At 41.9% G+C, this 26,064-nt stretch overlaps 6 protein-coding genes and 1 pseudogene across 7 annotated transcripts; 5 read left to right on the top strand and 2 right to left on the bottom strand.

Annotated features, from left to right (window-relative positions):
• Positions 1–64: 64 nt before the first annotated feature.
• LOC120289490 (2-methoxy-6-polyprenyl-1,4-benzoquinol methylase, mitochondrial-like) lies at positions 65–2,806 on the top strand. 2 transcript variants are annotated; one of them, XM_039304438.1, is made up of 6 exons: positions 65–223; positions 494–727; positions 829–981; positions 1,390–1,485; positions 1,585–1,605; positions 2,453–2,806. In XM_039304438.1, the coding sequence occupies exons 1-6, from the start codon at positions 221–223 to the stop codon at positions 2,618–2,620; spliced, it is 675 nt and encodes a 224-aa protein (XP_039160372.1). In that variant the 5' UTR covers positions 65–220; the 3' UTR covers positions 2,621–2,806. The 2 variants fall into 2 exon arrangements, with proteins under 2 accessions (XP_039160372.1, XP_039160373.1); XM_039304439.1 differs by lacking the exon at positions 1,390–1,485.
• A 483-nt stretch (positions 2,807–3,289) lies between these two features.
• Positions 3,290–4,564, top strand: LOC104424985 (hypothetical protein). The gene is given in 4 exon segments (XM_010037541.3): positions 3,290–3,735; positions 3,819–3,923; positions 3,926–4,141; positions 4,239–4,564. Coding segments are annotated over 4 exon segments (492 nt in total). The 5' UTR covers positions 3,290–3,644; the 3' UTR covers positions 4,319–4,564.
• An 801-nt stretch (positions 4,565–5,365) lies between these two features.
• Positions 5,366–7,712, top strand: LOC120289752 (seed biotin-containing protein SBP65-like; the record flags this gene model as incomplete). Its single annotated transcript, XM_039305095.1, is given in 4 exon segments — positions 5,366–5,627; positions 6,334–7,017; positions 7,020–7,231; positions 7,515–7,712. Coding segments are annotated over 4 exon segments (1,356 nt in total), but the record flags the coding sequence as incomplete, so codon positions are not given.
• Positions 7,713–7,715: 3 nt separating this feature from the next.
• LOC120289451 (seed biotin-containing protein SBP65-like) lies at positions 7,716–8,506 on the top strand. The gene has a single exon (XM_039304361.1). The coding sequence runs from the start codon at positions 7,832–7,834 to the stop codon at positions 8,264–8,266; it is 435 nt and encodes a 144-aa protein (XP_039160295.1). The 5' UTR covers positions 7,716–7,831; the 3' UTR covers positions 8,267–8,506.
• Positions 8,507–8,618: 112 nt separating this feature from the next.
• Positions 8,619–9,266, bottom strand: LOC120289452 (signaling peptide TAXIMIN 1). The gene is made up of 2 exons (XM_039304362.1): positions 9,057–9,266; positions 8,619–8,936 (listed from the first exon to the last, which is right to left on the bottom strand). The coding sequence occupies exons 1-2, from the start codon at positions 9,161–9,163 to the stop codon at positions 8,813–8,815; spliced, it is 231 nt and encodes a 76-aa protein (XP_039160296.1). The 5' UTR covers positions 9,164–9,266; the 3' UTR covers positions 8,619–8,812.
• A 1,136-nt stretch (positions 9,267–10,402) lies between these two features.
• Positions 10,403–12,093, bottom strand: LOC120289751 (uncharacterized protein HI_0077-like; the record flags this gene model as incomplete). Its single annotated transcript, XM_039305094.1, has 6 exons — positions 10,403–10,582; positions 10,670–10,721; positions 10,810–10,891; positions 10,963–11,146; positions 11,700–11,796; positions 11,879–12,093. Coding segments are annotated over 6 exons (699 nt in total), but the record flags the coding sequence as incomplete, so codon positions are not given.
• Positions 12,094–12,723: 630 nt separating this feature from the next.
• LOC120289750 lies at positions 12,724–15,729 on the top strand (annotated as a pseudogene).
• Positions 15,730–26,064: the final 10,335 nt, after the last annotated feature.

The raw sequence follows: 26,064 nt of genomic DNA, 5'->3' as shown, positions 1-26,064 counted from the left end.
GATTCTTCTTCTCTCATATGCTTTTCCTTAGATACGGACTCGACCCTATGCACATGTATGCACTCTCTTGTTAAGCATATTGCACCAAAAAGGCGGAAAGGCCTCATGTAGGCAAAGCTTTTCACTGCAATTTAAGTGACTAATGAATGACAAAATGACTTTTCTCTAAACAGATTATCTGAGTCCTTTCCATGCTTATGATGAGGGTAACCTTTCATGGATGGTGAGTACTTCGTCTTTATAACTTTTATCTTCTTTAGCAATCATTTTGAGAACACAATTAACTACCTCTTTCAGAATAATCCTTTGCTCTGTTGAAAGTGCTTTACCATTTATTCCGGAAGTAGAAGTCGCTACTTTGTACAGACAGTCTTTTAGATGCTTTCTATTATGAAATTATCAAAACATAATAATGAGGATATAACATATCCTAGTATAGCAATTAATACAAATCAAAGCAGTCGTAAAATTTTGCTGCCCAAAAACCTCGCAGGCTGCAGCAGAAGCAGAGCCTGCCACAACGTCAATGTCTATACGAGCCGTACCTGATGCTAAATCAGCAGATGAGGCAACTCAAGTAGTGCGTGGAAATTGGCTTGAGGCAATTGAAAAGCACCATAGACAGCACTCTGGTGGTTCTATGGTTCGAGACATTCTGGATATTGGATGCTCAGTAGGTATTAGCACTGGTTATCTCGCCAACACATTCCCTTCGGCAAAAGTCACTGTATGTGTATAGCACGTACTCCAATCAGATTAATCTGTTTCCCTGTGGATTTCAATTTGCATAAGCATAACAATCTCTATCGAAATGCATTTGCTTTGTAGGGTCTAGATCTGTCGCCATATTTTCTTTCTGTGGCTCAGTTTAATGAGAGAAAGAGGTCCCAAAGAACAGCACCAATACAGTGGATACATGCTAATGGGGAAGATACGGGCTTGCCATCCAAATCATTTGACCTTGCTTCAATTTCTCTAATGGTAAGGTTCTCATTCAGTTAGCAAATAGATCTCATAGCTTTCTAAACTTTTAGCTATTGGCACATTGATTTGATTCTATTTAAGCCCATTGTATCTATAGAAAACTAGCAAAGCTCGAAGGACTGATGAGTACTGTCACAGTACCCGCATGTTTTACAATGTAATAATTGATACTTAGCATTTAAATTCTCAAGAATCTATATAATGAGCAGCGACATATCTGGTTTTCATTATTGCTCAGTGGAAGCATCTGGTCCGATTGTTTTTGTCATGCAACAGGGCTGGCAACTGCTGAGAGATGTTCAATATATGTTTTATGTTTGATATATTTGTTTCTTTTCCGATTCTTCTATATGCAACATGTGTTAGCACCTGCTTCCATGCTTCTAACTAAAGAATTACGTGCAGTTTCATGAATGTCCTACTAGAGCAACAACCAATGTAATAAAGGAATCGTTTCGGCTACTTCGACCTGGCGGCACCATTGCCATAATGGATCAAGCGGTGCGTAATTATCTCGTGTCACTCACTAAAGTTTGTTATTGCTGACTCCTTTCTCCATAATGGAAATACTGATATGATTTCCTTTACTCGTTGATGCAGCCATCCTCTAAGGTTCTTCAGGTATGGTTCAGATTCTGTAAATTGTTTTGGTTTCTTCAAATGGAAATTTTGCAACTGCAAGTATCATCACTACCTGCTTTCCTTGTTGATGGCATGTTTGTCACCCACGCAAGTTTTCTTTCATCCTTTTCCACAAATTATTCTAAATTACCAAGAATTGATTAACGAAAAAGAAAGACATCAATTCCTCAGAAAATATAGTAGAGGCAAGTGAAGATTCTAGGTTTCACTATCAGGGGTTGTGTACGAATGAATATCTGAATGCCAATATTAAGGTGGATATTAACTTATTTGTCATAACATTCATCTCCATATAAGTGGGCTTGAGTTCTTATATGAGACTCTTAATGTTCTAATTAGTCAACATTCGACTGGTGAGAACATTTTCAACTGCTGCAGGTCACATATTTTATAACTCACCAGTCTTAGAACTAAATGGCTTTGTTGTACGATTGTCATAATCTATTCTGTGGGATTGCTAACATATAATACCTGGAGCCTCCATCGCAAAATTGACATTGAAAAAAAAAAAAGCAATGAAAAATGGAAAATGATTGTATGAAGTCTAGTTCTAGCTAAGTTGAAAATAGTGTCCTAACTGCTAAATGCTACAATAAACTGCACAGCGATAAAATCTTGGGTTTGATTGGCTTAAACTGAAGTATTATAACGGAGCAATAAGTCATTAAATCTTGGAGAGAATCGGCCTTGTAAACAGAAATCGGGAACTGAGCAGTTTTTGAAAGGAGCTACTCATCATCAGTGACATGTTCGTAGGCTGAAACATATTTTTCTTTGGCCATTTAACATCAGCAACTTTATGCCTCATCTTTACTATGTTCTGCAGAATTTGTCGCCTGTGCTGTTTACACTATTGAAGAGTACCGAACCCCACCTAGACGAGTACTATCTTACTGATTTGGAAGGAACACTAAGGGAAGCGGGGTTCGTGAATGTAACAGAGGTCCTAACAGATTCGAGACACAGAACTGTGACGGCATCTGTGCCTCATTAAATATGTGGTTGCGAGGATGTTTTGGCTTCCAGAGCCACGGTAAATGGCGAAAAATAAGATGCCATTTCTCTAAACCTTCATATTAAAGCTGTATGAGGAAAACCAGACAGTTTTGTAAATGATTGTTGATCATTGTCCGGCTCATTATCCAGAGTCGCATGTTGAACAGCTGTTGCTTCTAAAAAATTTCTCAGATTTCTTTTTCATGAGAACTTTGGATCGTGAGAATCGACCTATCAAACATTCAAGAGCCTTTTCTCTTGGAAGAAGAGACGATGTTTGTACCTTCTCCACAGTGCTAAAGTGATTTGCTCATACAATGTGTCTTCAAGGTACTCTGTTAAAGGACGTATTCTCCTTGCCATGGATACTTCTGATCGAACCACAAATTATGATGGGAAAAAAATGGTGAAAACTTGTTCTTATAATTCAAATTAATACTTATTGATTAAAAAAGAAGCTGGAATTCCAATTGAATTGGTACAAATAATATCGAATGAACTATATATTTTTTTGCGATTTAACTATACCATGTCAAAGGGAAAAACTTCTTGTTGGTTGTCGATGCTCCAAGCCAACTACACTCGAGCTTATTTTCGCAGAAGATCTCATTTAACCTATATGCATGAACAGATCTCATTGGATTACCACCTTCAATATCAACTGCTTTTTTAGGGCCATTCTTGTTCCTCTCACCTATACGGTGGCAATAAAAGCTTAATTCTTGTAGGAAGACAAATTGGACATTTAGCAGTAGAATATACATATGCACAGGCTCTTTTCCACACTTGACCTTACTTTAGTGCTCACATCTCACTTTCAACTTTATCAAAAGGTCAACGCTCACTTGTTTATTCCGCAGGCCTTGACGAGCACGGCTTGCTTCCTTCTACTGCCCCCTGAATCTCATCTGAAGCACACTGACAATGAAACAGTTGTCCAACCCAAGCCAGTTCTGAAGCTCATCTTTCGCTAAATCCAGCACCAACCCAATTTTCAATTTCCAGATCCGGGGCTGAAGAAGATGGCACCACCCACGAAACTATCTGGAATTTGCTCTCTGCTGATGGGTCTTCTCTTTGCCTACTCTGCATCTGTTCAACTAGATGATCCAGGTACTCTAACAGATGATTTTGACTAGTCCCGCGATCATATATACCTGTCGATGACTACATCCATTTTCTTGCAAATCTGTCAGATTGGTACTTCTGGTTGCCTCTGTATTCCTTTGCCTGCCTCGTGAACCTGGCGAGCCTGGTCTTCTTCGCGTCCAAACTGGTCCCAAGCATTGGGAAGCTGGCGCTTTGCTCGGGCTGTTTCTGTTCATGAAGGTGGTGGTGGAGGACTATAGGCACGAAATCGCCGGTTTCTGGTCGCTGGACATGAGGGAGAGAGTTGTGAGAGAGAAATTCGGGAGCGGGCTGGTTGTGTTCTCCATGTTTCTGCATCTTCAATCCACATCCAATGAAAAGGGTCTCTTTACGAGGAAGGATGTAGGAGTTGCCAAACGTATTGAACTTGGTGAGACTCTTTTGCCCACCCTCTGTTGACTTCTTGGATTTCAATTGAAGCCAATGGATTGGCATTGACTTTTGGCAATGATCTTTCGAAATTTCAGGACAGATGATCTTGGTGGGCATTGGTTACGGGCTGTCCTTGGTCTTCTTTGCATTCCACAAGGACGAAATGAAGTTTTGACTGAATGAATCTCGAAGGGATCATGTAAAAACCCAGAGATGGTCATATTTGTGTCTTATCAGTGTGAGCGCGAGAGATCTTCAATTTTCACTGTTTGATATGTATCTACAACCTTCGGTTTGCAAGGGGAAGGATTTGTAATTCATCTTCTGACATGAATGCCAGCACGATCCATTCGAGCACCAGTACTCCGGCAGGTCAAACTTTGACCGAGAATAGTTGTAAATGCAGCAGAAACGGATGTACATCCACCAAAATTATCCACGGAATGAGTTTGTTCAGTTAGTTCTTTGTCAACTAGAGCAGTAAACGCAAACGCAAATCGTTGGTAGTCATGAACCTTTTGTTCTCGAGCAAATATAGAGTCACGTCATGATGTGCTAACATCTGCATCTTGAGTGATACGTTACAGGGTAAAAATGAAGAGTGAATATAGAGTAGGAATATAATAGGATAGACAAAAAGAAAGAAAATATTTTGGTCTATTACTTGATCCCGGCCCGGCCCAGCCCGTCCAAGCCCAAAGGGCAAGCTGCGGGCTTGGAACAATGTAATTTCCTTCCTTGGCTCGGCTCGTGCTCCGCTGGTCAACCTCGTCCAAGTTTTATCGCGAACAATAATAACCTCTCCTATGTTTTTTCTTTGCCTTCTGTTTCCATTCACACGTGGCAGACAGGAATTCCAGGTAAGCTCCCCCCCGCTTTAATGGGGCGCCAGCTCGGACGACACGTGTCGAGACCTGAGTCCGCTAGCTCGCCGTGTTATCTCCCGTTCTCAACACGTGGCGCCGAGCCAGTTGACACGTGTCTCCTGCCATGCACGCCCACGTCCATCGATCTCACCCCCTTCTTCTTCCGAGCGCTCTGCTTAATACCACCGTCGTTCTCGTTCCACGTCTCTCATCAGTTCTCAACTTTTGAAAGTTCAAACGCACACAAAACACGTACAGACTCGAGAGAGCAAACATGGCTTCGGAGCAAGTCTCGCGAAGAAGAGAACACCACGAACGAGCGAGAGATCCACGTGGAGACGGACAAGGTCCCCAAGATGACGATCCACTTCGAGTCCCTCGCCGAGAAGGCGCAAGCCTCGGACCCGGCTGGCGGGAAGGAGGCTCCGCATGGCGAGGCTCGTCTGGAGCGAGAGGGGAGAGAGACCGCAGGACAGACGGAGACGACGGCCCGACATGATCGAGAAGTGAGGGAGAAGGAGAAGGAGAAGGAGAGTAGCGACGGCAAGCAGTTGGAGTCCCTGGCGGAGAAAGTGAAGACCATCGATGTGGGAGGTCAGAAGGGGGGTTATGAGGGTGGTGAGAGAGGGGTCGTGGGACGAGAGGAGAGTCGCTGGCGGAGAAGGTGGAGAAGATAGAGATTGGCGGAGCGCCCATGAAAGGAGTGAGTCGGGGTGAAGAGGGAGAGAAAAAGAGAGAAAGAGGAGGCCAGGAGGGGAGGGAGAGGAGCGAAGGCGGTCGTCAACATCATGGGGAAGGTGGAAGGAGGACGGAGAGGGAGACTTATCAGGTTGAAGAGAAGGGAGGCCGAATGAGAGGAGAAAGCGCCCCAGGTAACCCCTCAACTGTTTTGGTTTTTTTCACATTGGATTTTGTCGAAGGATGTTCGACAAGAATGAAGATCTTGGAGTGATGCAGCTATGATATACTCGTCTTTTGAATCACTTCATGACAAACTCGTATTAACACGCTCATCACATACTTCTATAACAACCATGTAGAACAAGGTAGAATGAAAAAGGCTGCGCAAAGAGAAAGAGAGCATCATTGAATAGACTTGAATCAAGAACGATTTCGTTTTAGTTTCAAAGTCCAGACGCGGTTGTTTAGAATGTAGATAGCATAAATTAGTAACAGTTATCCATTTGTCATAGAAGTTCAATCTTCGTAAGTTGGGCGGCTCAAATTTCGTTTGGTTTATATTTCATTTCTGTTTGGATCGGCCTTACGAGCAGACACTATGCGAATAGATGTCACTTTGACTCACTTGGTAATGCTTTTCCAGAAACGGAAAGGAAAGGTGGCGAGGAGATGCAGGGCCAAAAGGGCCACGAAGAAGAAGCACAACCTACTCTAGAAGAAGTTTCGAGATTAAGAGCATTGGCCCAGCAGAATTCGATGGAAATACTGAGAGCTGCGGAGGAGCGCTACAACCAAGCGAAAGAATTGGCGAATCAAGGACTTGGTACAGCTTCAGAGAAGGCCGCTCAAACAAAGGACACGGTCCTTCAAGGTGCTCGTACCACGTCTGAGTACATGGCAGAGAAGGGTGCGAGGGTCAAAGACACAGCCGTAGAAAAGGGTCAGCAGGGTCTTGCGGTTGCGAAGGAAACCGTGCTCAGTGCCGGAAAAACTGCTAAGGACTACACCGTTCCAAAGGCAGAGCAAGCTAAGGACTACACGATGCAAAAGGCTGCAGAAGCCAAGGACTACACACTTCCAAAGGCAGAGCAAGCTAAGGACTACGCAATGCAAAAGGCCACAGAAGCTAAGGATAAGACGGTGGAGATCTCTAAAGGAGTTGCCAATTACACAGGAGAGAAGGCGGTTGCAGCAAAGGAAGCGGCGGTGGAGACCAGCAAGGGCGCGGCAGAGTATGCAGGGAAAGCGGCTGTGGAAGTCAAGGATAAGACAATTGCGGCTGGGTGGGGAGCTGCTCATTACACTGCCGAGATAACGGTGGAGGGAACGAGGCTGCTGCCAGGGTCGTTCAGGGAGTCGCTGAGAAGGCAGGAGAGGTTGCTCTTGGTGCGGGACATAAGGCTGCAGAGATTGCTGCCAAGCCCTTGGTTGCAGCAAAGGATGTGGCAGCTGCGACTGGTGAAAAGGCCAAGGAGTATACAGCCAGGAAGAAAGAAGAAGCTGAAAGACAGCTAGAAGCCAAGAAGTCAGCCGAAAACCAGGTGTTTAGTAAACTAATCATGCGAATTCTAGTTGTTGTGCGTTCTTGATGATGTTCAATTTAGTTTAACAAAGAACAGACTGAACACTGAGTGAGAACGGTAATTACGATGGGCTTTTGCGCATAACTAGCGGACTTTAATAACTAAGATCAAGAATATCAGGATCTTATCAGGTGTCTGGCGGGTTCTGGTTATAGTGGAATGTCCTTGAGTCTTGGATTATTTTATGTATGAGATAATTGCTATGTTTCCTCATTCAATAGGAAATTGAAACGCTTTGCAGGAAACAGAAGGGGCTGAACGGCCCAAAGATGTAGTGTCGCAAGCCAAAGAAATGGTGGAAGGGGGGGCTAGAAGAGCGAAGGAGACTACCCAGGAAATCCTCAAGGGATCGACCGAGGAGGGAAAGATGGGGACCGGCGAGCAGGTCGCTCAGGGAAAAACAGAACACGGAAACACCGAGGAGCAGCAGCCCGGAGGGGTGTACTTGAACAGCCCAAAGGTATAGTCACACAAGCCAAAGAAACGGTGGAAGCAGGGGCTAGAAAGGCGAAGGAGACTGCCCAGGGAATCCTTGAGGGATCGACCAAGGAGGGAAAGATGGGGACAGGCGAGCAGGTCGCTCAGGGCAAAACAGAACACAGAAAGACCGAGAAGCAGCAGCCCGGAGGTGGCGTACTGGCTGAACAGCCCAAAGGTGTGGTCGCACAAGCCAAGGAAATGGTGGAAGGAGGGGCTAGAAAGGCGAAGGAGACTACCCAGGAAATCCTGGGGGGATCAACCGAGGAGGGAAAGACGGAGACCGGTGAGCAGGTTGTTCAGGGCAAAACAGAACACATAAAGACCGAGGAGCAGCAGCCTGGAGGTGGCGTACTGGGAGCAATTGGCGAGACTATAGTGGAGATTGCGCAGACAACCAAGGAGTTTGTGGTCGGGCAGGACGAGCCAGGAGGCGAAGAGGCAAACCTCGCTTTCTCGGCCTCCTCAACGGACCGTAGCGAGCAAGGAGAGCATAAGCAAGACCGCAGTAAATAGAGGTTGGCCACAGAAGGTTCATAGCTCTGCTTTGATTTAGGATGGGAAGAGGAATGTAGAGTTGAGAGGTGTGCCATGGTGAAAACGTGAGAGGACGAACCTGCGAAGCAAATAAAACAGTTTTCTAGCTCTTGTCCTAGTGAAACTGGTGGATGTACAGATAGAGAATGTTTGTTGTATGGTGAACTTTCGTGTAATAAACGATTCTGGAATGGTTAAGATTTCCATTTCTGAGTGACCCATCTTGCTTTCTTCTTATGACCTTAAACATGTGGACATAAAAATGAAGATGCACGCCAGGAAAAGTGAATCAAGAAAAAGGGCTAATCATACCCATGTCTGCAACTGTAAATGAAAAACGAATTGACTTCAACCATTTTTTCTAGACATTGCAGAAGATCGGATTTCCCTTTTTTTATTACATACAAACCCAACAATCGGCTGTACATCACAGAGATACCCCCATGAAATCCACGTACGGGAAAGAGGAGAAATACCAGTCAGCTCTGAAAAGCAGAAACGGTCATCAAATGGTGATCGGTATGATCAACAGGGTATCTGAGAAGTGAACCACTCCATGACGTGAAGGGGGGCTTTGATCAGCTCCAGCGCGAACTCCACTAGCAGAGTCACGCACAGGAAGCAGGGGCATATCAGAGTCAACAGCAATCTGCAGCGTCGCCCACCATTTTTCTCATCTTATTCAATCCATGCAGGGTTCAAAACCCAGAGACTAAATCTCAAGACAACTGGTAGAGAGAGAGAGAGAGAAGAGAGAGATGAAACGTACCCAACGATCCAGACGATGATGCCGACTATGGAGACTAGGAGAGAGAGAAGGGCGAAGGGAAGGCCAAGCAGGAACGCCAGCGGCCTGCAATCATCTCCGCAGCACATTCTCGCTGGCTCTCTCTGTCTCTCCCTCCCGACCTCTGTTCTACCGCCTCTGATGTTTCTTTCTCTGGAAAAAAAGTTGATGAGACAGAAATATACGCTTTTAGTTTCTCTGTGCGTAAAGGTCGGTTTCAGGAACGACTTCCCATCACCCGTAGTGCTCGAAGGATACCCGCCGATGATGCTGTCCCGCGATTGCTTCGCATTTTCGTCACGCTATCGAGAACCCAGGAAAGTTCGTGATAAAGTTCGAGACTTTTGGTTGAGGAGTGAGCTGTTATCGCAGATGCTGCAATACGTGTAAGGCCTGTTGGTCATCACGTGGAATTTAGCTTCGGCTGATGATTCTCCTTCCTATTCTCGACAGGGATGGGCGGCATTATTATATGTGCATTATTATATGGGTGGAAGCGCCACGTCTCTCCTGTCTTAGGAACGCAGCACATTAGTCATCTTTGGTACGATTGATTTCTTCGAACGTAAGCTGAAGTTCTAATATGTTCAGGTCAATCACGCATCATCTTGGAATGCTCTCCTATGAAATATTGTCATTGCCTCCCTCCCTCCCTCTCTCTCGGGTTTTTTACTTTTCATATTCTCTCTTTGCATAGTAAGAGATTCTATCCGGTCTACACCATTTCTAGGGATATATTAGGCCTCTTTGAAGTTCTAAAATGTATATATCCCGTTAGAAATCAAGGGGAATACTCGCCTAGACCCAAAATATATAGTTGTAATCCACCCAACCTAATGGACACGGGTGGAAAATTCCCTCACCATCAAACATGGGATATGATAATTTTACCTGTCCAAAGCTCTGTATCTAGCCTCACCAGAGTCCAAGGTCTAATAAGTAATCAGTCATGAAGAGACCTAGCATAAGGACCAAAGAAGAAGGCGCACACAGCTTTAAGCTGACAGACATCACACGGCAAAGTTCCCTGTATCCTACCAATATTGATTCGTCCAAGATAAGCTAAAAAAGGAAAAAAAAATCAAAAAGGTGCAACAGCGAAGTTAGGAAGTATTAACTTATGTAGTATTTACATCTCAATAGGAGTGTGGAGAAAGGCACAGAACAACATGCCTATGATATCACACTGAAATCATGAGAAGCGATCAAAAGTTGAAATACCACATCCTCTCCTCAATGAATTCTTGAATTTCTTTTATGCTTGCCGAGGTAGTTGCTGATTTAAAGAAAGGTTTTCCTTGAAGTTCCTGATAGCAAGGAGTCATTTTCACCTGGCATACCACACGCCGCTGATGTATGTAGTCAGTGTAAATATTCGTACCCAAGCAATTGCTGTGGTAATACGAGTGAACTTGTTTCACCTGATCTGAACAAAATCATCAGGCAGGTCTGCTTGAACTAGAGTTCTCACTCTCCATAGATATGATGTGAGCCAGCCTATCATATACCTGCCATGATTATTTCACAATCATAAGTCACAGGTATCTATGAAACTTGCAAACATTTGGTCCAATCATCTGAAAGACCTCTCATACCACAGAAAGCTGCTCCTTCCCATCTTGTTTATTTGTCGATGAAGACGTGTACCTTGTGAAATGGTTTAAGGAGAAAATCAAAACAAGGTAATAGGAAAGCAGAAAATCTTGATTGCCGTACTCTGTCAATTTTCCCTTACCAGTCACGAGGAATACCAGCTTCGTCTCGAGCTGAATAATTGAAAGGGCCCTTCAACTCTACGCCATACTCTGTCAATATGTCTGCACGAGAAAGTTGAATCAGCAAAGGTTTATGGGTTCATAACAGAGGCCTGAGGGAGTAGGTCCTGAACCTTTGAAAGTGGAGCAAGGAGCATGGTTCATTTTCCGACAAATGGAGATAAACCAATCGACACCAATGGCTACATGAGCCATTTCCTCATCAGCAATCCTACCCACGATTTTAGATGTCATGTTGTCACCAAAGCCGACCAATTTTTGCACCAAACGTGGCCCAGCATCAAGCCCTCTGGCCTCCTGAATGAAAGGGAAAAAGAAATTCCGTACATTTGAGCAGGCATGGCAATTTGTAATCAGCAGCAATACTGTGGAACTACATAAGATATGGCAAGTTGGATGATCTTCATTTTCAAATGTTAACCATGTTAATGCTTCATACTGAGGTGAGCATAACAGCATCCAGGCGAAGCGCACTCTTCTTCTCAACCTCTGGAAGGAACTTTTTAAAGGACAAGAGGAATGTCCAACTACCATATAGCAAATTTAAGCAATGTGAAGAAGATGGCACAATATAACAATGATGCCAAAGAATCGAGGAGCTAAATCAGGAAAAGTATACATAACCTCATTTCTCATAGCAGAAGAGAAAATTGTCGGAAACATCAGAGGGTCAAGAACAATAAATGAAGGCCTTGGGTGAGTAGGGAGAAGGAGTGCCTTCATGTCGTACTTAACATTACAAGTGAAAAGACAAATGGAAAAGCAAGAGTCTTTGGGCCCATCATTGGAAGAGAACGCTTTGTGAAGCTTGTCATAACAAACAATCAACAACTCAAATGTTAAGGGATACCTGAACCAGTGGGATTACTGCCAAACGAGCAGCAACATTATCAGAGGATTTCTCACACTCTCTCAAAAGAAAATTATGAGCAGGCATATCTCCATACCTAGGTAAACAAAGAGAATATGATGAAGGCACACTGGTCGCACAGGCTAGAATGAATTTGCTAACCCAAAAGTTCCCCTGACCTGAATCCAAGCTCCAGCAGCCTCTGAGAGCACCAAGCAAAATGGCGACTCTCATCATCAGCGACGTGAGCAAAGTCCGCAAAAAATCCTTCCCCAAGAGTCTCCAAGAATGGTGAGAACCGAACCACAGTATCCCATGCCAAATCAATTGCATTCAGCTCCACATGAGCCAGATTATGCAGCATATAGGCATTAAGAGGTAACCCTGATACTTTAGGGGCGGTATGTCCTTTGGGGAAACCTATAGTAAATAACAGATGAGAAGACGGTTGAGACTCTTAATCTTACGGACAGGCGAGCAATTTACCATGTAAACAGCATCTCAAGATCCAAATCTCGACTCTTTAAATTCTAAGCTGGAAAAAGAGTGAGAGGTCAATCATCAGCGAGAGACCAAGATTCCAATCACACGGAAGGCAGAAATCATTCTAACAGCGCATTAACTAGGCAACATCGTATTGCAAGTAAAAGCAGATGATAGTCCCGGCATTGCTGCAGCATTCACAAGAAAGCAGTTTCCCGGTTTTAACTTCAGGTCAAGCTTACTGAGACTAACGGTACTAGCAATTGCAATACTTTACCTCCCCAACGATGCTCTGGAAATAAGAAACAGTAACTGCCGGAACTATAGCACACCATTGATAAAGTGACAACACTAACCCCAAAACGCTCTGAAAAGAACCAACTCCCAGAATTCGAAACTCTCAAAGCCGATGCCTTTTCGACAATTCTCCAAAAGACAAAACCAAGACTTACCAGTTCCGGCCTCGCAGGCCTGGCCGGTCTATCGGGGGCCGAGAGACCCCGACGGGCAGATTCTCGCCGCGCCACCTGCAGTACGCGAGATGGGAGAGCTCGGACTTCGAAGCAGGGTCGCCGGTGGCAAGAACGAGGCACCCATTTCGGCCAGGGAAGAAGCCGACCCGACTGCGCTCCGTCCCGGGTCGGGCGACGCAAGGGCCGGTCCCGGCGGAGGCTGCGGTCCGTTGGGTCCCCAGAACCGGTCGTGGTTCAGCGAGCTCTCCCGCCATGGCCGGAGGCCCGGCCACGGCGTGTACTCGATGCGAGACGGCGGCGAGGAGGAGGAGGAGGTCGAGGAGGAGAGAGGCTTGGGCCTGAGGGCCGATGAGGAGACCATCGGAGAGAAGGAGGGCATGAGGCCGCGAGCTTGAGGTACTGCATCATCGTCTCCACGAGCCTCTCTCATTTCATCGCGTTCCCAAAAATATAAAAGAGAGGTCATGGCTTTTTCTTTGTCAAAAAGAAATTACTTTATAAAGCAAAGTTTTACCTTTTAAACCTATGCTAAAAAAATTTTGACCCAAAAATTAAAAAATTGGACTAATTCGATAAATTTTTAAACTTGATGGTATTAATCAATTTCGATGGTTTTAATTAAAATGTGATCCTCTGGCGTCAAATGTCTTTACATTCATCACACAGTGTTGCATAACTAGAGACGACTATTTGATTATAAGATATAATGTGAAGCACTGGCTAACTCAATATAAATCTTAATAAATTTCACAATTTTAATCAAGCATCGAATTATCATACTACCTTATTTGGTAGTAACTATCTTCGAAGAAGTGACGGAGTCTACTTCCCCTATGGCTCCCTCAGCTCTAAGGTGTAATTTTATCTTGGGGAAAACTTTTAAATTTTTAAGTCTCATAATTCAAGCAAACAAGTTTTAAGCCATACTTAGATTTAAAATTATGAAGTAGACTGAATTTAAAGAGAAGATAACTTTTTAAAGCAAAATTATATCTTTTTTAACCTATGCAAAATTGGTTGGAATTTAAAAAGAAGAAATTGAATTTGGTCACATCAATTCGATAAATTTTAAAACTCGGTGGTATTAATCGAAAATTTCGATTGCATTAATCGAAAATGTAATTTCGCGATTAATTTTAAGATATTCCATTTAATGTTTTTAGGTGCTGATGTTGGCAAACCTTTGAGAAGCTGCAAGCGTTCATCAGAGGCTCTGGCTCTGGCTCGAACGATCGCCGCCCATGGCGGGATGGTAGCCTTCTGCCGAAGCTTCAGCACCGCCCGCTCGTCCTCCGATCCGTTCTTCCCGGACAGCTCTCTCTGCACGCGGCGGACGGCGACCTCCGTCGGCCGTATGGGTACTCCTTCCCCTTCTTCGAAGACAGGCAGCAGCTCGAGACCCGCCTCGTCTCGCTCCTCGACGGCTGCCGCGGCCTCCCCCAGCTCAAGCAAGTCCATGCGCACCTCTACCGCAAGGGCCTCGACCAATGCTGCTACGTCGTCACCAAGCTCGTCCGCACCCTCACCGAGCTCGGCGTCCCCGTGGGGTCGTACCCGCGCGCCGTCTTCCGGCAGGTCGAGCGCCCCAATCCGTTTCTGTACACCGCACTCATTCGTGGGTACGCGGCTCAGGGGCCGTTTGGGGAGTCCGTCGGGTTGTACGCGAGCATGAGGGAGGAGGGCGTCGGCCCCGTGTCCTTCACGTTCACGGCGCTGCTCAAGGCGTGCGGCGCGGCTATTGACTTGAATTTGGGGCGCCAGGTGCATGCCCAGACGATGCTGATTGGTGGGTTCGGCTCTGATTTGTATGTGGGAACTCGTTGATCGGTATGTACGTGAGCTGCGGCGATTTGGGTAGCGGGCGTAAGGTGTTTGACGAAATGCTGCACAGGATGTTATTTCCTGGACGACGTTGATAGTGGCGTACACGAAGACGGGCGATGCCGGCGTCTGCTGGCGATTTGTTTGATGGGTTACCGGTGAAGGACATGGTGGCTTGGACTGCTATGGTTACTGGGTTCGCGCCAGAGCGGCAAGCGAGGAGGCGCTGTGGTTTTGGCGAATGCAGGATGCTGAAGTTGAGACCGATGAGTTACATTGGCCAGTGTTATCTCGGCTTGTGCTCAACTAGGTGCCTCTAAATATGCTAAATGGGTTCGGGATATTTGCCACAAAATCTGGACTTGAGCCGACTGAGAATGTTGTTGTGGGATCGGCTATGGTTGATATGTACTCAAAATGTGGCAATATAGAGGATGCATACATGATCTTTAAAGGCATGAAGAAACGGAATGTGTATACCTATAGTTCAATGATTCTAGGCTTTGCGATTCATGGCCTTGCTCGAGTAGCTGATGCAACTGTTGGTGAAATGGTAGAAACAGCGACAAAACCTAATAAAGTTACTTTTATAGGTGTACTCGTAGCTTGCAGCCATGGTGGAATGGTTTGATCAGGGCAAGCAAATATTTTCATCCATGGAAGAACGCTATGGTGTTGTTCCAGATGGTGATCACTATGCTTGCATGGTTGATCTTCTTGGTCGTGCTGGACATTTAAATGAAAGCATTTAAACTTACAGAGACGATGCCTCTAAAACCCCATGGAGGGGTGTGGGGAGCACTTTTGGGCATGTCGTATCCATAGGAACCTGACATTGCTCAAATTGCTGCCAAGCCATCTTTTTGAGCTCGAACCTCATGCAATTGGAAACTATATGGTTCTATGTAACATATTTGCATCGGTTGGTAGGTGGGATGATTTCAAATGTGAGGAAGCTGGTGAGAGGAAAGGGATTAAAGAAGAATCCTGGATGTAGCTGGTTTGAGTCAGAAAGGGGAGATACACGAGTTCTTTGCAGGTGAAACAAAGCATCCGAGGTCAGCGAGATAAATAAAGTGTTAGAGGATCTTCTGGAGAGATTAAAGGGACATGGTTATCAACAGATCCTGAGTTCAGTGGCTTATGATGTAAGCGAGGATGACAAGAAGCGAATATTGATGGCTCATAGTGAAAAGCTGGCTCTGGCATTTGGGCTGCTGGATTCTAGCGAAAATTGCCCTATCAGGATCTGAAGAACCTCAGGATATGTGAAGACTGTCACTCTTTCATGTGTGTGACGTATCTCACATTATTGGGAGGGAGATTATTGTGAGAAGATAACGTGAGATTCCACCATTTTAACGGTGGGACTTGTTCTTGCGGTAATTTCTGGTGACCAGATCAAGCACACATACATTGCTAATTCTTTGTCGTGACAGTTGTACGTTATAATTCTTATCTATAAATGGGCTCCTGGATTTGCTTCTTGTGATTTTACTAATACAATCACGCTATTGTTAGATTCTTTTCCTTAGAGGGCTCAAGAGATCGCTTTGATGAAGTGCTGTCGGGCCAGTTCAGTTCTCTTCTCCCACATACTTGTATTCCTTTTTAATCATCTAAACTAAAAGATGCAGTCTCTCGAACTTTTGAGGTGATGGCGCGAGTTCGTAAGCATGAATGCTGAGAAAGTCTTGATGCTATTCCCACATCTCAAAATTTGAGTTCGACAAGTTTGAGGTTCTTTTAGGCCTTCCTTTTGCCTTTCCTTGCCTTTTTGGATAGCAGTAAAGGTAATATACGCGATCTGTCGGTATTTTAGGTTAACTTCGTGGCACCTTCTCACCTACGGATCAATCAACATTGCGCCCATCATGGTTAAAAACGAAGGAGGAATTCGAAACAAGTTACTTTCTCTGAGTTAATCTCAAAAAATTTGTGCAGAACAGAAACCGAACCCGTGACGAGCTTGACACTGATTTAGGTTAGCCTCAGTGGCGGCGAATACTGTTCAAAGCCAAAAAGTCCCGTGGCAATGGAGCAAAGCTGATTTGCAGAGTCCTTTTTGGTGGGTCTCTCTCCTCTCCCTCCACTATTTGAAAAGAGTCCAAATCTCTTCCATTGGCTAAGTGGAGGAACCTCATATCCTTGTATTGCATCAGAACACATCAGCACGAGCGTAAGATTCTTCTCGTCCACATTTGCAGGTGCCCTTTTCCATACCAAATCATAGGTTTTGTCGAGCGGCTGAAAGTGAAAGCCATCTTGTCCTGGTGGCGACTAACTTATAGTATTCAGATCATGCACTAATCAGATATTGCCTTAAAGAAAGGCTCTCGGTAGATTATTGGCGGAATCAGCCTACCAAGGTCAAAAGAATGAATGGTTATAGCTCCACTCCACCTCAAATCCATGGTGAGCAAAAATGGTGCAATGCCCTGAAATCATGGTGATTGCGACACAACAATGTTTTTTAGCAAGCTACATAGTTCATTCCATTTGGAACCTATGCCCTACATAGGAAATAATTGAATACGGGAGAAACACTTGTGTGGACCGGTTCTAGGGATGTCGTGAAATCACGCAGGACTTGTATAGAACACTCTTGGTCATGATCAAGATTGATTCAATTTACTGTACAATGAATATATAAGGAAGTATTTTACTTGAATTTAAACAACCATATACTCTGTACTTGAATTGAAATGAAAATGCTAGTTTGGGCCAAACATCATAATTTGTGGTATTGCCAATAGTAAAGACCATGTCCATCATATCGGACCCACAACATTGGGACTTCGTGCCTCACATGCTTGGTCAATGCCTACAAGTTTAATTTGTCCAACGACCTATATCACTTTCATATTTGACTGATTAAAGTCTGCCATACTAATTGCGCAGATGAGTGTAGGTTGTGTTTAGCTACCTGCCAGTTGACGGAGATATTGTGCCAACAAAAACACCCCTTATACAACTAACTAATGAAGATAACTTTTACACTTTTTAATAAATACGTCTCTTCTTGTATTATAGTATCATTAAGTAGAGAGTGAGCTATTTCGAATTTAGCATACCATGACTCATGGTATAGTATTGTATTGTATGTTACATTACATCGTGATTATATAGTGCTACATTGTGAGCATTGCATGTATAAGCCATTTTTTGTGAGAGAGAGAGAGAGAGAGAGAGAGAGAGAGAGAGAGAGGGGAGTAGGTTTCGAATACTGAATATAAGTTGAAGGCTAGTGAGGAAAACACCATCGTTCCACATGTAATATTCTCATAACTTAGGAACTATAAACGAGCAAAAACATGGACTCTTGCACCTTCTGGTGCTAGGGCAACATGTCACCTCTTTCATCACCATATTCATTATTATTCCCTCTCTCACATTACCGCGTAGAACTTTGGCTACGTTTATAGAATATAACCCTCTCTCGCACGGTTTGGTTTCTATGGCTAGGGAACGGGAAGGGCCGTGAATGTAATGCTGGATGAGGTCCTCGGGCGCTGTCCTCGTCGGTCTGCATCCATGGTCGAAGCCCCACTCAACGAAACTCGGCTTGGCTCCATCGCCGTTGCCGAGTTGATGCAAAAAAGACGGCCATCATTCTCTTATCAACGAGAGCACGTCCCTCTGCATTCATGACAAGAAACACAAAAAGAACTGCGACAAGTAGCCACCCGCCTCGCATTCGAAAAACCTGCCATGTGCGAATGTGGAAGATGCGAATGAGCAGAAAGATGCGAACGTGGGTACAGTAGGAGCGAGCTACCATGCAAGTCAAGGCAAAAGGATTCTTCTTCTTTGTATTGCTTGACCTGAGCGTTGGATCGCTCTATTTATGAACGGACGATGAGAAAAAGGGTGGATGAGTTGAGACAGCTGTGAGTCACACTGAGTCACACTGGCATTCGATTTTGTCCTCGATACCACATGGTCCTGGCGTTAATGTCCCCTCTGAGATATTCCAATTCTGCTTATTGTGGGTGTCCCATCGCCATAGGGCCGTACCAATTTAAAAACTTGGTCATTTTGGATCTTCCACATATTGTTGCCGCTCCTTCCTTTTTCTTGGATGAGCCTCCACGTCCACCAAAAGTCAAAGAATAAAAAAAAGGGTACTTAAATCAAAAAAACACGGTCATCATTGCCTTAATGCCACTATTTTTTTGGACGGTGACTGTAAACAAATAGCCGATCTTTCATTTTCTTTCAATAAAGAATTTTGGATAGGCACAAAGATTGTTCAAGCCACGTCACTTCTCTATGAGATTTATACGATGATCATTATGTATAAGTTTTGTATTAGATCTTCTAACATGATATCAAAGTCAGATTCTCTATCTTAATTTATTTTGCATATGCAGCCGCTTTCTTATTAGCTTGTCTAATATCCAATCAATGTTGAAACCAGCTAGCCCCTTATATTGGTTGCCTCTCTATCCTTTCTCTAAATTGTTGGTAATCTTTCAAGCGAGTAAGATAGACACTGACCATATAGATAGGATAAGATGCCATTGTAAAATAGTTTTCAAAAAGTAACCTTTCTTGCCACTCAATTAACCTAACTAAACAAGCATGGGTTGGGCTTGAGAGCAAAAACAAATGATTGAGAAGGCTTTTCCCAACCTAGGTAAGGTTTGAAATCCTTTCCCTATTTGTCAAGCTTAGATTAGAAGCCAACTGAAAAATGGATGCGCTCTACTAGTGTGGCTCGCTTTGCTTTTGGTGGAGCTCCTGCTTTTCATTTTGTTAGGGTAGATGCTTGTGGAGGGGGAAATCAATCCAGCCACAGGTTTTCTACGACTACCCTATTACTACTTCATCCCTATCAAAGACTCCACGGCAATATGTTTTGGGTTGGACTTTTTAACAAATATAGCATATTAATTAGGATATATAATTGCCTAGTATAGTCCTGTGGTCCACTTTTTGAGTCTTGGCCATATGATCCCCATATACATTCACAGGACCATTCTCCCACTTTCCGTCACCAGAAGAGTCTCTCCATGCCCTAGGAGGGTCCAAAGTGGGTTGTGGTCGGTATCGGATCAAATCATCAGCATTTGGGAATATTTTTAGCTCGGTTATGCAGTACTCGTGGCATTGAGGGGAGATCGGTGGTTAAGATCTGTAGATGGTACAAGCCTCTCGGTGCTCGTGTAGTGTCTCGACAACACTCAAAAAAACTCTTTTCATCACTTGGAATCTCTTCATGTCTCTCCTCTAACCTTCCCTTTTCTAGCGGCCGCTCCAATGCCGTGACATGTCAAGTTTTTGTTAGATAAGCAATTTGAAGATGCATGCAATGATAGGTTATAAAGGATGAAAATGGAGATGACAACCCAAGTCCTTGACACGTTGCCCCATCCTCGTATCGTGTCTTTGTGGAGAAGATAAGATGGGGCAGCAGGAGATCTCATTCCCATTCGCACACCTTCCCTACGGTGACAATCCACGTGGAGTAGCGTCCATGGCTTGGGCGACCTCGGTGGGCACGGATTTCAAGCAAGTCCTTCTCGACAGGATCTCTTTTGGCCAATCTCTAATCAATCGCATGAAAGCAGATCAAGTAGAGTAGGGATGAGCACAGTTCAGTTTGGTCTAATTTGGATGGAAAAATTGAGCTAAAACTACAATATGTATAGTTCGGAAAATTTTAAAACCAGACTTAACTATATAAGGGTCTGAAATTAGATCAATTGAATAGAGCTCATCAATTTTTGTTTGACTTCTCTTATCTGATAAAGTTAAATTTCATTAAGTATTTAACTTTTAACAAGCTTAGATGGTTAAAGGCTCAAGCTATCATCTAAAAAGATAAGAATAGCATTATGATGTAATAATTACTGTTGCAACACCAATTTATGCATAGTTTGGAGGGAAATTCCAAATAGAGCATGAAGTGTCTTTTATTTTCTCAAATAAATGCATGAAATGAATATTGTGTGACGAAATAATGACTTGGAATTCGGTTTCAAATAAGAACAAGTAGTTATATGACTCTTCATGACTTCACGTGCGACACGTGTGCTTTTTGATTTTTTTTTTTAAATAACTTAGCGGAGCACCACAAATACATTACCATACAACATATAAGAAGATTACCACACAAATTAAATATTATACATAATATTTATTATGTTAACTATATTTATAACCCATAACAAACAACACACAAAATACCAAAGGACCTAAGAAGGGTTAGGATCGCCTAACTTCAACACTATCATCCTATATCCAAAAGCCTGTCTGTATAACACCAAAGCTAAAATCAAATGATCAATGACCTCTCATCAATGGCCCATAAAAAATGTAGTCAGGGGACCATCAAATTTTCTTAGTGGTCCCAACCGAGTCGTCAAGATCGCGTACCAAGCTATATATCGATGAGGAACCAACTCAGCAAGTCCCGTGTCGACTCAAGCTTTAACATACACAAGAACCATATAAGATAATATCACTTCTTTATAATTATACTCGATATGACTGAAGCTCTAAAAAGTAGCGGTGGTGGAAGAACCATCCTAAAATTCTAAAAATAAAGAAATGCCCTCTAAATGAAATTCATAAGTTTAAGATAGGAGATCCACCAATCGCAGCACGGCATCACAACAATCATGAATTCAAGACAATACAAAACAACCATGCATAAGGAATGCAAGGATAAAAAGTATTATCTTTCCCATCATAATATGTCAATAAGACAACCATAAATTGCATAAGATTGATCGCTCATGTATAGTAAATTTCATATTATATATTACAAAGTACCACAATATCTTATCAATTTACACATATGAATTGATGTTCATCACTGGCCAGGACTATCTCGATTCACGAGATATATTGACTAATAAGGCATCGTCAACACTAACTCATGCGGGACAGAATTATACATACTCATTTGCCACGCCTCAGCCTATCAATCACGAGTCTCCTCTACATTAATGAGGATTAATACACCATGACAATGGCCATTTAATAACATCACACCATGGGTTCACAAGCCATATCATATCATGACTCCCGAGTCATGTCATCATAAATTTCATGTCATATTAACCTTGTATAACATTTGCTAACTCTAGAGTCTCATACATACTGATATAAGGAGTCGCTCGATGGCGATGGCCGAACAAACCGTGGCAAGGTCTTAATCATGAAGTATCAAAGATATACATAATTAATCACAACAAAATAAGCGTTAGATACTTTCGATGTTCATAATTGTAGGTGACAACACATTACTCTCTTGGCATTCTCATACAATCATGAGAATCAATCAATTACGTACCCACTTTAACAAATAAATGTTCTTTTTCTTTTCACCAAGCCATGATCATTCGGTATAGAACTTTTACTGGTTTATCAATTCTTGATATCTATTTAACAATAAACACTACTACTCCAATAATTAAAGTAACTCATAGATTTACATTTTTATAATAAAACCACCGTTGATTAAGCTCACTTTTTCCACCAAAACTAAGGAGTATTTTCTATAATTCCAAATTCTTCAAAACTAGACTATTGCCTAGTAAAAATTCTCAATTTATAAATTTAGCCTAACTTCCAATTTTCAATCGACCAAGTAATATTAATCAAATTAAAAAACTAAAAGCTATCCTTTTTGTTATCTAAGACATACTAACATTTTATTTACACAATAGACACCCCACATATTTAAAACTATTAAAACAACTCATTTTGGTTAATTAGTTCAACTAGTTCCAATTTTACATAATTTTCACATCATCTATTAACTCTAAAAATTAATTTATAACTTATCATAATAAGATTCCACAAGCTGTGAACAGTCCTCAGAAGTTTCGGTTTTTGCATATTCATCCGTTAACTTGGTGAAATTATGAATTTGCCCTAAGACCCAAACTCATTTTTTTAAACCGATTGGATTCCCCTTAATTAATCTTACTTAAAAATCCACTTATCAAAACTAAAAAACATAAGATAAACCTGTTAACAACCTTATCTCCTTTTTCAAAATTTCAAAATTACCCCATATTTTGTCAAAAATTTATCAAAACACCCTTATTATGCCTAGTTTTACTATCTTCAAATTTTCCCATTCAAGTTGCTACAAAACCTTTTAGAAATCTCTCAAAGACACTCTAGACATATGAATAGATTTTACTACAAAGCACAACAATCACTATAACTTAACATACAACTATTGCAACTTACTCACGCATAGAATAAAATCTATAGTAAATAAGCAAACAAACAATCAATCAAGCTCAATAGTACTAAGTAGATCATTCTAGCTTAGTCCTTATGTTTTTCACTTACCTTGAGTGAAACCTTCAACAAACAAAGCATTTACTCACCTTGAAATCAAAATAATTATTAAAATTAACAAGTGTCATTCTTTAGAAAACAACAAAGCTTATTTGATAAAAATAAAAGGAAAATCTTTGAATTTACCTTGTGAGACACTAAAATGAAAAAAAAAAAAAAAAAGAAGGAAAAAAAAAAAAAGAAAGAAGAAGGGTTTGGACCTTGTCTTGAAAGAGAGTGAAATAAAACTTGAACTTGAAGAAGTGAGGGAGATGGAGATGCAAGTGAAAGAGGTAGGGGAAAGAAGGCATTATCTCTTGTCTTCCACACTTATTCTCTATATTTAATAATGGCTGGAAGTATTGTTTATTAGCCTTGGTTAAAAGTAATAATGCCAATTAACTAGAGTTAAATGTAGACAAAAAAATTTCTAGGGTTAAGATAATGTCATGCATAAGGTCATATAGATAAGTTCAAAGGATTTAATTTAGACATGTGGATTAAAAATGTGGTGGAGATGAAGACATTTGTCTAAGTTCTCGTAGTGACAAATGGCATGGTTTAATAAAAAGATTGAGATATTATGTTAATTTGGACAAATACTTTACATTGCAGTAAATAATCAAGGAAATCAATATTCATTTGAAGCGTTAGTAAATCGGAAAATTATTCCGAACTCGCTACAATTATTAACAAAGGATATAGAACAAGAGGAAACCTTAACTTAGTAAAAATTTAATGTTTGAAAATTATTCGAATACGTATTTAGGAGCGTATTGATTCTTCTTTGATAGTTACTATACTAATTATATATCCTAAATATCATGAACTATAAAGAAATTTCATGCGGTTTAAAATAAGAGGATGACCTTGCTGGCCAGCTAAATATTCTAGTTGGTTAAAGGCATTTTCATTTAAAGACAAATTTAATTTTAGTTTTTTTTTTTTTTAAATTCGACAAAGAGACGACAAAGGTTTGATTGTCGGCTTGTTGGGTGAGGGCCACCATCCTCGCCAAATCTAGGCAAAGGTCACCTCAACCCATGCCCTCATCGGCTTTGAGCGACCCTCACTTATGGCTTTTGAGGTAGCCTTGCCAACCCGGTGACAAAGTGGCCCTTGCATATATGCGGCGAGAGGGCCTCAACTATGTTTCGTGGCGACTCTCGTCCAACCCTCTTGGGGCATTACAATGGCAGCCCATTGTGTGAGACCAACCACCAGCGAAGAAGAAACGGAAAACCGAAAAAAAAAGGAAAATAGAAAGAAACAAAAAAAATGAAAAAAAAAAAAAAAGCAAGAAGAAGAAAAGATTCAAAAAAAAGGTGAAGGATGAAAAAGGTTCTTGACTAATTGGAAAGTTAAGTCCTTTTTCAAACTAATATAGCTACTTATAAAATTCATTTGAAGTCTTTATTTTAGACTCTTATTTGAAATAAGATACACTTTATATTTTTATTTGAACAAATGAAGACATTTCAAACCCTTTCTTGGAATTTTCCCGTAATCTTGCATTACGGCATAACTCATAAAAAGAGTTTGATTCAGAGCAATTTGGAAAAAATAAAATAAAATCAAACCAAATAGCCAAATTTTAGTCGGCTTTGATTTACAAACTGAAATTATTGAAATTACGTCTTGAGGACTAAGCTGACGATCAGTTGATTTGTAGTTTGAATCAAATTATGCTCGTTCCTCATTAATTAGAAAAAAAGTTTGACTAGAGGATAAAGGAAAAAAAAAAAAAACCAAAACCCTAGAAAAATCTCAGCTTGAATTGAGCTCGACAAGCTCGCCTGGGGCTAAAAGGTCCGGACTTTGCAACGCTGGAAACTTGAAACGTTGAGTTCAAGAGTCCCCTCTGCGCTCTGACCCAACCGCGTTCCCATTTTTCGCATGCAGAAACTAAGGCATTCCCTTCCTTACTTCACTCTCACCTCTCTCTCTCTCTCTCTCTCTCTCTCTCTCTCTCTCTCTCATGATTTGTAATTGGTCGACTGAGGCTGTCACTATCGGTTTGCGCGTCCTGCAAATTGGAGCTTCAATTTCGAAAAATTTGATCTGGAAATGGAGTTTTAGGGCTGAAAGTTGGAATTTTTGCGCCAAGGGTAAAATCCACAGGGCTAAATCTTTTTCCCGTAGTCTTTTCGCTAGAGGGTCGATAATGCGGGAGAGACCCTGTTGCTTCAAATGGTTTCATAATTTTTTATTATCTGGAAAGTATTAATTTTCTCATCGGCATGGGTTGTCGGAGTTGTGGGGAGTTTCATAAACGGGTACATGGCTCACATGGAGAAAGATTGTAAATTTTGGCATGGCAATGAAGGGGAATGGTTACTGGGGTTCTTGCTTGTTGAATCTTGATGCATTGTGCTCTTTGTATGCTGGGAAATCTTAGTGCTTTTTTAGAGTTCGGTCCCCCTTCGTATGGTTGAAATGTCAACTCAGATTACATTGGTGTTTGGCTGTTATCGACTGTATCGGGGCTGAGTTGATCGCCCGAATTTTCAATCGGTTGTTACTTGAAATCTCACTGCACCACTTGATTTTGTCATGCTTGAAATTCTTCAGCTAAAGCTAATGTTGATTCATTAGGTATTCAATGTGTTCGATCTTTATTTTCTGAACTTTGGAACTTAAAATGTAGACTTAACTGTTCCTTTGCTTGCTATTTTACTTTCATAAAATATTATTGAAACATGGTTTTACGGTACTTCCCTATCCCATTTTCTTTTTCAATCTAAGAAAGGAAAATTATAGAGCAGTGAAGTTATATGGGATGAAATTACCAGCTCAATGACTTACTGAGTCCCATCTTCTCTGAATTGACGTGTTTAGCTACCCATAGTTGTGGAGATTTTGTGAATGAAACACCCTTACACAACTGACTAATGAGGATAACTTTACACTTTTCATATGCCGTCTCTTCTTGTATTATAGTATCATTAAATTAGAGAGTGATTTTTTTCAAATTTAGCATACCATGACTCATGGTATAGTATTGTATTGTATGTTACATTACGTTGCGATTATATAGTGCTACATTGGGAGCATTGCATGTATAAGCCATTTTTTGTGAGAGAGAGAGAGAGAGAGAGAGAGAGAGAGAGAGAGGTTGGGGTAGGTTTCGAATACTGAATATAAGTTGAAGACTAGTGAGGAAAACATCATCGTTCCCACATGTAATATTCTCATAAACATCATCGTTCCCGTGTAATATTCTCATAACTTAGGAACTATAAGCGAGCGAAAAACATAGGACTCTTGCACCTTCTGGTGCAAGG

The sequence above is a fragment of the Eucalyptus grandis genome, chromosome 11, assembly GCF_016545825.1.
Source record: "Eucalyptus grandis isolate ANBG69807.140 chromosome 11, ASM1654582v1, whole genome shotgun sequence".
Taxonomy (NCBI): Eukaryota; Viridiplantae; Streptophyta; class Magnoliopsida; order Myrtales; family Myrtaceae; genus Eucalyptus; species Eucalyptus grandis.
Note: the sequence above shows the minus strand (reverse complement) of the source record. Positions and strands in the feature narration are given on the sequence as shown.

Coding starts and splice junctions, on each gene's coding strand:
- LOC120289490 (XM_039304438.1), top strand. Junction 728..828: donor TCCCTTCGGCAAAAGTCACT/GTATGTGTATAG, acceptor TTTGCTTTGTAG/GGTCTAGATCTGTCGCCATA. Junction 982..1,389: donor TTGCTTCAATTTCTCTAATG/GTAAGGTTCTCA, acceptor AATTACGTGCAG/TTTCATGAATGTCCTACTAG.
- LOC120289451 (XM_039304361.1), top strand. CDS start 7,832: ATGGGGACAGGCGAGCAGGTCGCTCAGGGCAAAACAGAACACAGAAAG.
- LOC120289452 (XM_039304362.1), bottom strand. CDS start 9,163: ATGTGCTGCGGAGATGATTGCAGGCCGCTGGCGTTCCTGCTTGGCCTT. Junction 8,937..9,056: donor ATCATCGTCTGGATCGTTGG/GTACGTTTCATC, acceptor GCGACGCTGCAG/ATTGCTGTTGACTCTGATAT.